At 44.0% G+C, this 13,810-nt stretch overlaps 1 protein-coding gene across 6 annotated transcripts in view; it reads right to left on the bottom strand.

Annotated features, from left to right (window-relative positions):
- Positions 1-13,098, bottom strand: part of phldb1a (pleckstrin homology-like domain, family B, member 1a) — a 40,246-nt gene extending 27,148 nt beyond the window's left edge. For 4 of the 6 annotated variants that reach the window (XM_031572452.2, XM_031572455.2, XM_031572456.2 and 1 more), the window contains exons 1-3: positions 12,827-13,098; positions 2,689-2,790; positions 454-577 (exon numbers count right to left, since the gene is read on the bottom strand). In XM_031572452.2, the coding sequence (XP_031428312.1) occupies positions 454-577; positions 2,689-2,790; positions 12,827-12,853 (253 nt within the window). In that variant the 5' untranslated portion in view covers positions 12,854-13,098. Of the gene's footprint in view, positions 1-453; positions 578-2,688; positions 2,791-3,791; positions 4,056-5,294; positions 5,460-12,826 lie in introns of those variants that run through there. The other 2 variants (XM_031572454.2, XM_031572453.2) reach the window with 2 other exon arrangements.
- Positions 13,099-13,810: the final 712 nt, after the last annotated feature.

The following is a 13,810-nucleotide window of genomic DNA, read 5'->3' as shown; positions in this document are numbered from 1 at the left end:
TCCTCTGAGACCTTCTGTGAGAGATCACTACATGCCTCTCTCCTGCAAGGGAAAAGTCCTCTATTTGTCATTCTTTGTGTGATGAGGTACCGCCAGGCCCTGGTGCTTCACAAGGCAAGGTGCCTCTAGCAACGGCACTTTCATTAACCCTCCCCAGCCTCTTCCCCACTTAGGGAGAGCATCCATTTCATCTACCGCTTGGCCTTGTTCCAAAAAAATATAAATGGATGATGTTATTTCCATGGATACCGGCCAGATGCTGATTCAATAACAACTGCTATATTTGGTACAGTCATGAGTTCATCCCGACATGTCCTTCACAGAGATGCGGCACAAAGGCCATTGTCACACCAAGAGAGATCAGATGTCTCCGATTCCCATAAGAATTCAGTGAATAATTCCATTATGCTGTCCAGATGCTGTAAAGAATTACGATATTTGAACAACGCTCACCTTCTGATAGAGGTAGCAGTGTAATGGCTGTGCTGAGACGACCACTCCCCAAGCTGACCAAATGGGGGCGGTCTGACTGGACCTTTACGGTTTTCCCCGTCTCTATCAGGTCCAGAGGGGTCCCCTACACATCAAGAAACAAAAACAATTGTAAAATAGTTATGGAATGTCACAACAACAAGATTGACAAAAAAGGAGGTTCACTATTGTATTTTCTTTTTTACTTTTCCCAGTCGCTATGTAACCATATGCTTAATGTGTTCTTACAGTGATGTTCTATTGTATCTGTTTCAAGAGCCCCTGCTCCACTCTATATAATTCACAGTATAAATGACTTTAATCATATGCTATCAGATCCCCATCAAATAGGTTTGCTCTTAGTGGATAGCTGCCTATAGCCTTCTAAACAGGATTACAGCATGGTGGCTAGGACTGACAGGTAAAGCAGGAGCAGTCTAAGAGGCTGAATGGGTTTAGCCTCTTCAGATACTGCACTGGAGAGCCAAGAGGCTAAAGGGATTTGGCTAAGGGGATAACACCCATGGACTGAGCCGGTGAACAGAATAAGGTCAAAGTGTATCAAAGTCACTCGCCATGAGCGCAGACTATGAGTTAAGGGGATACATGAACGATTGTCTGCTGATGCTGCTGAGCTTTCGAGCCTCTACTACCTGTTCTACTACCATTTTTGTTGTTGTTTAGCTTACACTAATGATGATATTATCAATAAATACAATCATAGTAACATAGCAGCGTTTTCAACCTTAACTCATTCATCTCATGTCAAGAGCTCAGTCCTGCACAGAACTCGTACTTGTACTATCTGTTTATTCTTGGTGAACAGGATGATATTTAGTTGTAACAGAAAACTGGAGAAGTAATGATGAGAGTGCTACAGAAAATGCTTGTACAGATTCTCAGTTAGGTTGTTAAAATCCTTTTTTCCACATCCCATATCTAGCTCTAGTCCTCCTGTCTTTACAGCTCAATAATTTCCATAACCGCCTGACTCCATTCTCACCAACTCTCCGTTCTCAGTTATCATTTGCACTCAGTCCTGGTGTCTACCCCTTGATTTTCCTAGTCTTATTTCCATCCAAAGTTGCTTAAGTAATGTTCTCTCCCTTGCTTTCCCAACAAATCCTGGTGTAATTTTTGAATTATAACATTTTGATTTTTGTTGCTGTTTTAATATCTGTTTCCATTTTCCCCATTTCCATTTTGCAAGGTCTAGTGTCTACTTGCCTCTATAGTTTCCCCTGCTACCCCAATGTAATGTATTCTATACCTTCCACCATTTAATGTTCCAGTTAAGTTAAAAACGTTCTTTCCTGTGCTGGCATGCAAAGTATGCATACTAAAGTAATCACTTTACCAGTTCCGTTTATAACCTCTTTACTGATATTAATAAACGATGGTATGGGTTACATTCTTTTCAATACAGAAGGTAAGCACCTACTGTGTCTTATGAATAATGAAAGCCTTCCTGTGGCCAACGTGTGTGTGTGGATGCACGTGTGCTTTGTGTTAAGTGGTAAGTGCCCTCCTGTGGCGGGGCTGGCAGAGAGGCAGCGCTGCGGGGCATCTTCACTGGAAGGCTCTGCGCACTCAGCACTCCTAATAATGATCAGTATTTCCCACCACAAAATTATTATGTGCATGAATCCTCATGGCGGAACGCTGCCGAGGAGGAATATTCCTACAGATTTGTTCCCTATTAGTTTTCCCTGGCTGGTTTTTCCAGGGATCTACCACAGCCTTTGCCTTCAAAAGACCTTTTGTGGAATGAGGGTAAGCTTGATAGCATCAGCTGAGGTTGAGTTGTTGAGATATTTGACGAGAGAGAGAGAGAGAGAGTCAAATAGCGGTCACCTGTTGAATACACTACATTGCATTTTTGCACATATTCTGCTGGAAGTATCTCTCTTCAAGAGTGAATTAAATGTCTCATCACTATTGTTGTCATGTAATACCTCAAGTATTGTTTTGTTATTAAATCTGTAAATCACATACTTCAATCACTATCATTAGTGGTGAAGTTTAGTACAGTGATTAACAGAGCTCTGTCTTCAAATCAGAATGAAGCCTATACACTATTGAAATGTGAGATGAATCTGGCAACATTAAATATAATTTAATAATAAATATACATTAAATATTATGCAAATACAAATAAAAGAGAATGGAGAATGACCTATCTCTACAGCAACAGTGAGCTTTCATGTTGTGTCTTACCTGTAGCACCTGGTGTGTCTGTCTGCAATGTTCCGGAACATTCCTGTTCAGGCTGTCCATATCCTGATGGTTGTCTGTCACTTCATCAATTATATGAGGGTCCTGTAAAAACAAGCAACAGCCAGGAATATGAGCACACCCAGCGAACACATATACATTAAGGAAGGAAGTCTATCATTTGTGCAAAAGTAAACATCGCATGGAGAAGCGTACACTTCAAAGAGAAACTTCAAAGGATCATCTGTGTGAGTAATCACAATGCAATTCCAAAATACCTGGCAAAGTCCTACCTGAGCCATAAAAGGCAGTGGGAGGGAAGGCTGAAGAGAGACACTAAGTGAACTGAAACCATGACAGGCATCTGTGACAATGAACAATGAAGCGCTATGACACATAGCCTGACAACCAAATAACCAGTGTCTGTGTTTGGGCTCTTTCTCTCTCTCTCTCTCTCTCTCTCTCTCTCTCTCCCTCCTTTTATTTCTACCTCCCTCCCCTCTCTCACTCCTACACACACACACATACACACATGCACACGCCAACATGAGTCATGAGCAGAGACCCGAGAGCCGTGCAGATGCGGCCGATTATTTAACAGTGGACCCTGGCTCAGGATAACAAAGGTGGCTGAACAGGCAGGAAAGAGGCTGGCCCCCGGACATAACACCTCCATAGACACAGCACTGATGAATCATGTCCGTCCAAGTGGGAAAGCCCCCTTCCACTGGTCCGGCCCAGCGCTGTCTCACAGACTGCTCTTAGACCAGTTCAAAACAGAGGAAAGTACCAGACTATGCCCAAGGGTTACTGAATAGCTAGCGGAGGCATGTTTGTGCCTGTGAGGAGGATTTACATGTACACTGTTTTAATTCAAGCCAGTCGCAAGCTAATAGGAAACAGATAAAGTCTCTGTGGCCTACAAACAACTCTCAATAGTACACAACAATGTCGGGGATGTCAGAATAGTAGTAGTAACACACATAACTACACTATCAACAGGGTTTCAATGCCACATCAGTTTGATATGTTTCCTCAATAATAAAAATAGTGAACGTGATTCTGTATAGGCAACCTTTCACAGATATACATAAATGATATATTACCTTATTTTTCCAGTTGTCCATGGTAATCACTGTATCCAAATCCACTGTCTCAAAAGTCAACCGATTAACCAACACTGGGCTTTCTGATAAACAGCACTCAGAAAAGCTGCATGCCCCATCATATTAACCGATGGAATGTAAAGGTTTGCTCATGAGACCAAGCCAAGGCAGGTTGATTGCATGAATATTAATATAAAAACATAGCTGAGGAAGGACAAGGCACCATGTACACCCCTCAGCTATCTAGAGCTTTATATATCACAATTCTCTCTCATTCTGTAAGGCTTCTCTTCTCTCTCTCTCTCTCTCTCTCTCTCTCTCTCTCTCTCTCTCTCTCTCTCTCTCTCTCTCTCTGGCCATGATGACTTCATCTTAGCAAAGGCAGCTGGGTAATGCCACATGGTTCTACCTAACAATTACACCCACTGTTTGAGAGTCCCAGGGAACAGACTGGCCCTGTGTCACTGCAGAGAGCAGAGAGAGCAGAGAGGATGTTCTCACTCGCCGCCGTCAGAGCAGGAGGACTCATGGGTAAGACATGGAAGAGACGGATGCAGATGCAGAAATGGGTCAAAGGCATAAAACGTCTTCTAATTCACACCCGAAACTCACTTACAAACTTACACACGCAGGCACTCACATACAAACACACAGACCCAAACAGACACGACAGGACACACACAGGAAGACCCAAGCACACACGACAGGACACACACAGCTAGACCCCAGATCTGGAGGGTTATCTGAGTCAGACATCCATGCTGGTGATTTAACAGACCAAGCAACAGAAAAAACGAAGACACTGAGAACACAGTGGTGTGGAATGCCTCTCTGTCTCTTCACCCCTCCCTCCCGCCAACCACCCCCCCCCCTCCCAGACACACACACCAGGGCTTCACACACTTCTTGGAGCTTGTGTGCACACACCCTTACTGGGAGCGAGAGGTTTCATGCTGGTAAGTGGAGGGCAAGCTTCTGAAACGTGTCATTAAGACTCACAATTATGCCCCGGTTTCTGCCACCAGGAGCAGAAAATAGACGCGGCCGGCCACAGAGTCGGCTGGAGGGAGTTCCGCTCGCAGGAGTAAATGATACCCATTGGATTTACGGAGCACGGGCTGTCAGGCCGCGGAGAGAACCGCACAGGGAAAATATAGCAGAGAGGCTCACACTAAGCCAGGCACACAAGGCACACGGAAATCTGAAGACGTTCAACGGCTGCAAAGCTCACTTGTGTGCACATTCACTGACAGGCTTTAAGATCCCAAGAAGTTGCTTCCATCAGTACACAGTTAAAGGCTGTTGTTTTGAATGAGCAACTAGGCTTGACAGCTGTTCAGTTTTTTACTGAATGAATCCACGCACACGTTTGGCCAACACTCCAATTGCCAAATGGGAGCCATGCAGGCCAACTTGCCAATCAAACCAAGCTGACTTACAGGCAATGTGGAGAATAAACCTTTGACCTGTAATAAGTGTATAGAGAAGCATGGCCACACTCACCATCTCCTCTGTGCAGCCCCAAGCTCTGCTATTTCTGCTACAATCTGTTTGCTTCCCACCAGCTCCTGTGTACTGTAAACAGCTCTGGCATTTTGTTTTTCATGGCTGCACGTCCTTCTCTCTCTCTCTCTCTCTCTCTCCTTTACTAGTCAGTCTACATGTGCAGAGTTTCTGTTGCAACAGCCAGGCAGAGAGAGAGAGAGAGAGAGAGAGAGAGAGAGAGAGAGAGAGAGAGAGAGAGAGAAGACTAAAGAGGAGAGCTACCCTGTGAGGGGGTACCCACAAAAATAGGTCTAACAGCATGTCAGAGGTGTTACTGTGGAGCGCCATCTTGAGGTTTCCTTTTCAAAGAGTCTCGGTGTCCTTCAAGTCGCCGAGGCTAAAATTAGGATTTATAACTTTAGCGTCCAAACATCTGCAGTAAATATTCACGAGGCCAAGTGCAGGTTGTTTGAAAGGGGCCCACTGGGTGAACTTGAACTGTCCTCCACTTCTGGGCGTTTGACTGATGATGAATGGCTCGAGGAGATTAGAAATGTGGAATCCGTACGCACAGCAGAGGGAATGGACAGGGTTTCTGGAAACCTAGCTAGTCAATAAACCTAAGGAGCCTTCAAGGCTGGAACGGCTGCATTTTAAGCCAACTGAATAGCAACAAATGCATTGGTAAATACAAATTACATTGTTGACAAAGACAGCTGAACCTTAAAATCCCCTGGATGAAGCCGTTAAAACAAATAATTTTTGAACACGAAGCAGGCAGACAGATCAAGCTGTGCTGCAAACCACATGGTAGAGAATCTGGTGGAAGTGTCTCCAAGGACTTGACAAGAAAAGAAGGATCATTTCATGCATTTTTCCACGGTTTATGCCAGTAGAAGGAAATGCAGACATCTGAGAATCCAAACAAATAAAAACGCTAAATACAAACAAAGACACAGGAACCAAGCAACCAGATGGAGATTTCAGGGGTTCTCCAGCGAGGCCTACAGAGCAGGGGTGTTTCCTGTGCGCTGACCATGGGAAAGAGCACTCTCAGGGGGAGGGACCTGCAACACAGCTGTCCTCCCACAAACTGGGAAGACATCCTCATCGTTCCATATCCAATCCAACAAATCTCTTAGTGACACGCTCAATCAAAACAACTCAGTGCTCTGAAGACAATCCCAAAAACACCCTTTTGCCAGTACACTACCTCATTAACCATCACCGTCTAAATGTACTTCAGTGAATCAGCCAGTGATGTTGACCTTTACAAAAAGCGTGAAACTTTTTGGAAAGTCAACACAGCTGGATAGTGCGTGGCCCCATGTAATAATGATACCAATATCACGGAGCGGCAGGCAGGTTTAGTGGTGTCCCCACGAATGGAAAACTGGACAGTCCACCAATAATCACTTAAGCACGTTGAGAGTGTAACACTGGCTCACAGTCGTGGAATTAAAACCATACAGTGCTAATAACTGGTTCTCAAGCACGGGAGTAGCTTAGTGGTGACAGGCACAGAGTCTCCCATTCCTAGGTTTTTTAACATATCTCTCCCGGTACAGGCTGTCGCTTGGACAAGCATCAATGCAGAGCAGGGAGGAGGTGGGTGGGGGGAGGCGTCCCTGTGAGATTACGAGCTCCCACATGAGTTCTTTCTCCCATCCGTCTGAGGCATGTCTACAGCCCACTGCCGCAGGCCAACGCACTGCTCCCAGGGAGTGGAGTGAGTCAGTCTTTCTCCTCGCTCTGGAACTAAAATCTAACTTTGACCACCACCCCTCTCTCTTTCTCTCTCTATTCATCTCTCTCTCTCTCTTGCTCTCTCACACTCACACTCTTTCTTGCTCTCTCACTGAGACAGTGTTTTCATAAAAAATTACACAGGTATAAAGAGACCATAACAAGGTGACAATACACACACACACACACACACACACACACACACACACACACACACACACACACACACACACACACACACACACACACACACACACACACACACACACACACACACACACACACACACACACTCCAAACAAACTTGGCAATGAAAAGTCTTTGCAGGAGGGATAAACTGCTAAACCTGAGCCTAGAATTCCTTTGTGCACCTGCACCTGCTCTGACACACACACACACACACACACACTCTCTCTCACACACACACACACACACACTCACACACTCACACACTCTCTCTCTCACACACACACACACACATACACACACGAACACACACACAGAGGCCTGTGTTAAAGCGGTACAGTGGTCACATTCATGTCCATCGGTTCTGGTGATTCCAGATAGGGTACATTCACAGGGATTAGTAAAGCTTTGCAGGTCTGTCTGTGCAGGCAGCCTCGTCAGAACCACTTGGACGAGGAAGATGTCTAAAAAGAAGAGAATCAGTAACGTCTGTCTGACATGCAGTCTCAGCAGAAAACTTGGTCCAAGACTTTTGGTCCCTAAAAGATACTGGCTTAGAGGTGTTGGAGCCAGTACAACCTCACGTCCTGTGCGCTGCTTCTAATTAGCCTGGGACAGATTTGACAGGTCTCTTGATATATGACTCCAATATGGTCAAACATCTGTGCACAGATCCAGGATCTGTCCAGGAAAAAAAGATGTTCCAAATTAGCTAGAGGGACGATACATTTTTGAATGAGCGGCAGTATATTTTCAGATTTAGAGGGGAGTATTTACATAAAACAGATACAGTGAATCTTCAACGTTCACTTGTTGTCTCCTCACTGACTGGTGAATCAATACCTTCACTACTTTTTATTCAGAAATGTCTCCGCTCAAAAAAAACGCCCATAAACTCAATCTAAGATGTACAATGCATATCAAATGACATACATCATGAAAGTAATATATTTATCACTACTAGCAGTAATTTATAACTATAAGCATTGTATATGAGTTGTGTGAGAGAAATGTAATTCAAGTAGAGCAGGAGAAGAATGCAGTATTTCAGCAAATCACCACCTTCTGTCTTACTGGCGTGACCACAGAATAGCAGTCTAGAACAAAATCCACAACCAGAAAAAAAATGTGCGGAATGGGTGCCAATGTCACCAAAGCCTCTCTGGCTCTCTTTCACCTGTTCTTTCTGGGCGTTAACGTCTCCTTTTCTCTCCCCTGTTCCTCCCCTCCCTCTCTGTTCCGTCTGCTCCCCTGCTGCAATGTGAGCCCTGGTCAGGTGCACTTGGGACTGAAGGAGCCCACAGAATCATGCGTCCTACATAAACCAGCACGCAACCACCCAAAGGCATTCAGCTCAGCATTTTTGAAACCCACAAAAACAAACATACACACACACACACACACACACACACACACACACACACCATCTCTCTCTTTTTGTCTCCATTCCTTTTCCGCTCACTCTCTGTCACACACAAAACGCACACTCTCTTACCCACGCAAGCAAACACAAAACACATGCATGCGAGTGCGCACACAAACACACTCAAATGCAAAAACACACCAATAAACCATTCCATCACGGCCCAGCAAAACAATTCTTCATTATACAGTACAAAGCTGGTCCACATTAACCGAGTGCTTTGTGGCTCATAAGAACCCTGATCTCCCGCCTATGAAAGCATCCATTCACAAAGCCTGCTCTATGTGTGTGTGTATGTGAATGTGTGTGTGTGTGTGTGTGTGTGTGTTTGGTCCACAATCGACCCACGCCTTCTGCCGCTGCTCCCCTCCAAATCCCCAACTCGGGACCAAATCTGGGGCCTGTGGGCCATTTTCACCTTTCACATCCTGTTCCCTTTAAAGGAGCTTAGTGCCGGCGTGTATCTTGGCTTATCAATGTTCAACATGTGTGTCACCTCGGCTGACTGCCTCTCTGTCACTGACAGATGCACTGGGCTGCGCATGTCTGGGCCCTGCCATGACAACGTGGCTGTGTTTTACTCATGGTCTCCGGGAGAAAACGAAATCTAATGGAGCCAAAGCTGTCCATACACACTCTCTCTCTCTCTCTCTCTCTCTCTCTTTCTCTCTCTCTCTCTTTCTCTTTCTCTCTCTTTCTCTCTCCCCCTAGGGGACCTATAGATAAGTGTGTCAGTGGACCAGTCCACTGATGAGACCAATGCACGTCATTATTGGCATTATGCGGAGAGTGTGCGGCTAACTCTAGTACTGAGACCCCTTGACACACACACACACACACACACACACACACACACACACACACACACACACACACACACACACAGAACTGCAGCACTGTCTCCACCGGGACAATAACTCTTTTGTGGAGGCTGAGGTCAGGACATACTTCCCAGGCTGCTCTGGCCTCAGAGGTCCAGCCCAGTCCAGTTCCCCCCAGCGCTGCCAGCAGGGAAAATGTGTGTCACTCTACGCTCTGTGACATTTCTCATTTGACGGGAGGCCACTGAAGTGGAACTGATGTATAAATAGATAAACACAATGCACACATGTAGGAGAACAAAAGAACAACAAGCCAGTAACTGACTTGCTGCATTTGAAAGCTGTTGACTTTTACCTTTTTGATCAAGAGGACCTTCAGCTAGTAGTGTATTTTGCATATTGCATAGTACACAGGTGCATTTTGGCACATGACATGACAAACTACACCATGACATAAACTATAACATAGGTTTAAATGTGAACACACACACACGTAGGGAAATCTGAACACAAACCTGCACAGGTTTCAGTCTTCTGTCATGGATGCTACAGATGTGAGATGATCCTCTCAGACACCGTCAGCGTTACCCATACTAGAAGATGGAGAGCAGAAATCCCAGGAGTAAGGAGGCTCAACAGTAGATGAAATCCCTTTGGAAAGTAGACCTAATAAAAGCAGAACCATCTGTCCCTCTATCCTCCTGCCTTCTTCTTCTCCAGCACACGTAAACCGTACTTGAGGACGCTGATGAGGACAACCACTGAAGACTGGTGATGGGACACAGCCTTCTCATTCCCGTGTATTTTCCCTCCGCCCACTCTCCCTTTCTCTCACTCGCTCTCCCTTGCTCTCTTTCTCTCTCTCGCTCTGTCTGTTTGAAAGTATGTACTGCCTTCTTCCTCCTCTTTTTAGTTGTAACCACTGACTATTTCACCCTCAGCTTTTCCAGTCTCTCTCACTGACACGCACACATAGACACACACACACACACACACACTCTGGGCAGTCACAAGGCAGTCTTTTATGCTGCGACTAAAGAGGTCTTCACTTGTTCAGACTCTGGGAGAGAACACTCAGCCAGTGCCAGAAAGAGGTAGGAGCTGAAGAAAGGAGTATTTCTCAGGTGTTTCGAGAATCTTTCCCGGCACTAAGTGGCCATTTATAAGACTTTCCTGCTCGACAGCGGGTCCTATTAAAAGTAATTTGTTTTGTAAGGACAGTGCAATCTCACCACTTCTTTTTTATAAATATTTAAAACCTACTGTTTCAGCTTGTGGATGGAAACATTTCAAATACACAGCATGGTTAGCCACTGTGGAGGTAGACTAAAATACCAGATTATATTCAATTAAGTAAAAGATGGTCAATAAAACAGTACTCCACAATTAAAACCAGATTGCCTGGTGACACATTAAGCGTCATGAGGAGAGCTGTTTGCCCCAGCCAAAGAACACTTTGAATTTGTTTTTTTTCCGTTTGAAGGGAAATGACTGACTGCTGTTGCTTTTGGATGGGTAGCCGTAATGGATTCAATCTGTCCTGGGCTTGGTTCTCTTTCCGAATGTGTCACGCTGCTTTTGCCACGTATAAAATACCGAAAACATACCCAAACAAACCCCGGCACACCCCTTTTGCCGAAAGAGTTATGGGATGTTCCACCCACTCCTGTCTGCAATGCACAGTGCGTGGGATGTACTAAGTGGCCAACTTTGATGGGAATCAGCTGGAACTAAACACACCAACCAGCACTCGTTGTTATGGTATCAAACAAGGGCAACAGCGGCAAAAATCTACTATCATTGTTTTTCTTTTTTAATTTCTCCATTGCCTCACGTGGAATACAACTAGTACTGTTTTAGATAAGATGTAAAAAAAAAAAGATGTAAAAAAAAAAACACCTGGGTCCTGGGACTAAACTCAGACAGAATGACCCAACATACTGTTAATTAATGCTCCTACCGAATTACTAAACAGCAGTATTGCCAAATACCAGGCTAGTTAAATAAATAAAGTTAATTTGACATACGAACCACACTTTTGAATGGATTTGGAATCAGATGCCTTAGGAAATGACTTGAATGCAGTCTAAACGCAGAATTTAAAAAACTTGTTGAAAACAGATATGATTCACAGTTTGTGGCCATGAAGAGATCATGTGGCTGGAGCTCAGAACTAGTTATCTAAACAGCAAAACTGGAGCTGCACGATGCCTCCTCCAGCTGTGAGAGAGCACAGAGGCATTCTTATAATGAAAGGACAGGTTAGGAGGCTAAGATCCTGCTTTCATCTTGCGGAGAAGGCATTTAACCGGCGTCTTAATTTCAACATGCCAGCTCGCGCGCAGCGTGGGGGAATAAAAGAAAGAAAGCGCTCGTAAAAACATGAAAGCAAGGTACATACGAGGGGAAATGATTGTCTGAGGTGGCAGGAATTTTCTTACAGGTCGGAGCTGGAGCTAATTGGCACCACACAGGATGTGCTGTAAGGGAAATAATGGAATGATAGTGTGTGTGTGTGTGTGTGTGTGTGGGACATCAACTTAACCTAATCGTTAAGTTCAAATTTATTTTAAATAATTACAAAGTACATTAAATAGGGAACATGTTCTTTATAGTTAAGATTGAGAAGGTTTAGAATAAACGTTGCTTTTTTAAATACGCGGAGGAAATACAGGAAGAGGTATATTAATGTAACAATGAAGACCTCTACTGGTCAACTTTAGAATATCTTCTAAATTACTATGTTACAATGACACAAACAGTTCAAGAACAGGACCTTTGTCCATATCACAATTTTAATAGGATATCGGACTGTTTGACTCTTCAACCTGTGGACATTCCTCTTACTGTGTCACAACATTTTCGAGCAACATTTTTAGAGTGATACCAAGAAATATCTAGTAGACTCTGACAGACCATGCAGGACATTTTCATAAATGATTACAGGTACAAAAGGATTGATTTTTGGTTGAAGAATGATTACTTCGCTCTCCCTCTCATGAGAGAGACAGAGAGAGAGAGAGAGAGAGAGAGAGAGAGAAAGAGTGAGAGAGAGAGAGAGAGAGAGAGAGAGAGAGAGAGAGAGAGAGAGAGAGAGAGAGAGAGAGTTCATACTGGCTTGTGAATGGACTCTTTATGACAGGCTGGGTACTTCTACTAACAGAATACTCAGACTAGAGTCTGTGCAAATATCTCTCCACTTCTGTTAAAGGGAAACTTTTAAAAATAAACCACAGTTCATACCTCCAAGAAGGAAGTATCTACTAAAAATACAATTACAGTAAAATTATATTATAGTAATCTCATATAAATTATTGTAAAGTATTCAACTTTAAATGCCCTTAAGACAGTTACTGTCCATTATTTCATCCTACCTGGAACCGGACCCTCTTCTGAGCCATTCTTAGCTACTGTAGATCCTTGAAGGCTGTCAAAGTGCTGTTAGTGTGATTGTGGTCCCCTGAAGTTATCTCCAGTTAGCTCCAGTGAACTGACACGGAATTCCATTCATCTTTTTTTTGTCAGTCCAAGTCACCTCCTTGTGCTCTGTCCCACTGAGGAGAAAAAGAAATACAGAAACATGTACATGCCTAGTGATGTGTCCCACTCTGAGCTCCTCAACTAAAATGAAAGGCTGCTAAAGACCCGAAGAGTTTCCTTAGTAACCTTTCCATGTGCTTTTCCTCCTCGCCTGAGAGGTCTTGTCCACTGAACTGTACATCTGTTCATTCGGAGCAGGGGAGAATCCAAAGGAAGTGCACACCCACACTTAAAACCCTCCCGAAGCCAAATAAGGTCATTGTCCACCACCTCTGCAAGCCCCTGTGTTTTGGCTACGTAAAAGAGCATTCGGGATGCCCCCATTACACATAAAGATATTGTGCAAGATAATTCATTATAATTTTCCAGACATCATGGTCTGTCTGTATTTCTATGTCTGTCTCAGAGTCTCAGAGATGCTCACACGCAGAGCTTAAGGAACAACACAAAGCTGTGCCAAGGGGCCATATTATCTAACTGGGTTTACTCTTACGCCCCATCACATCAGCAGCAACATCTCTCTATAAAGAAAATGGGTAAGGAAAGTACACACATGGAAAATTGAGTTATGGAGCTAAATGGAGCAATATTGGTATTCTTTTTTCAGGATTTTAGATTTTAGTCAAAATTCACTTAAAAAAGACAGGTGTATTATTCATAAGGGGGGCATACATAACACTTGAGGGGAAAGCCAGGACTATTACATATACATTTAGTCATTTAGCAGACGATTTTATCCAAAGCGATGTACAAAGGAGAGAACAATCAAGCTACGAGCAATAGAGATCTAGTGTAACAATAAATACTATTTTACATAA

This window comes from Clupea harengus, chromosome 8 (assembly GCF_900700415.2).
Source record: "Clupea harengus chromosome 8, Ch_v2.0.2, whole genome shotgun sequence".
Classification (NCBI taxonomy): domain Eukaryota; kingdom Metazoa; phylum Chordata; class Actinopteri; order Clupeiformes; family Clupeidae; genus Clupea; species Clupea harengus.
The sequence above is the reverse complement of the archived record's forward strand: the minus strand, read 5'-3'. Positions and strand labels throughout refer to the sequence as shown.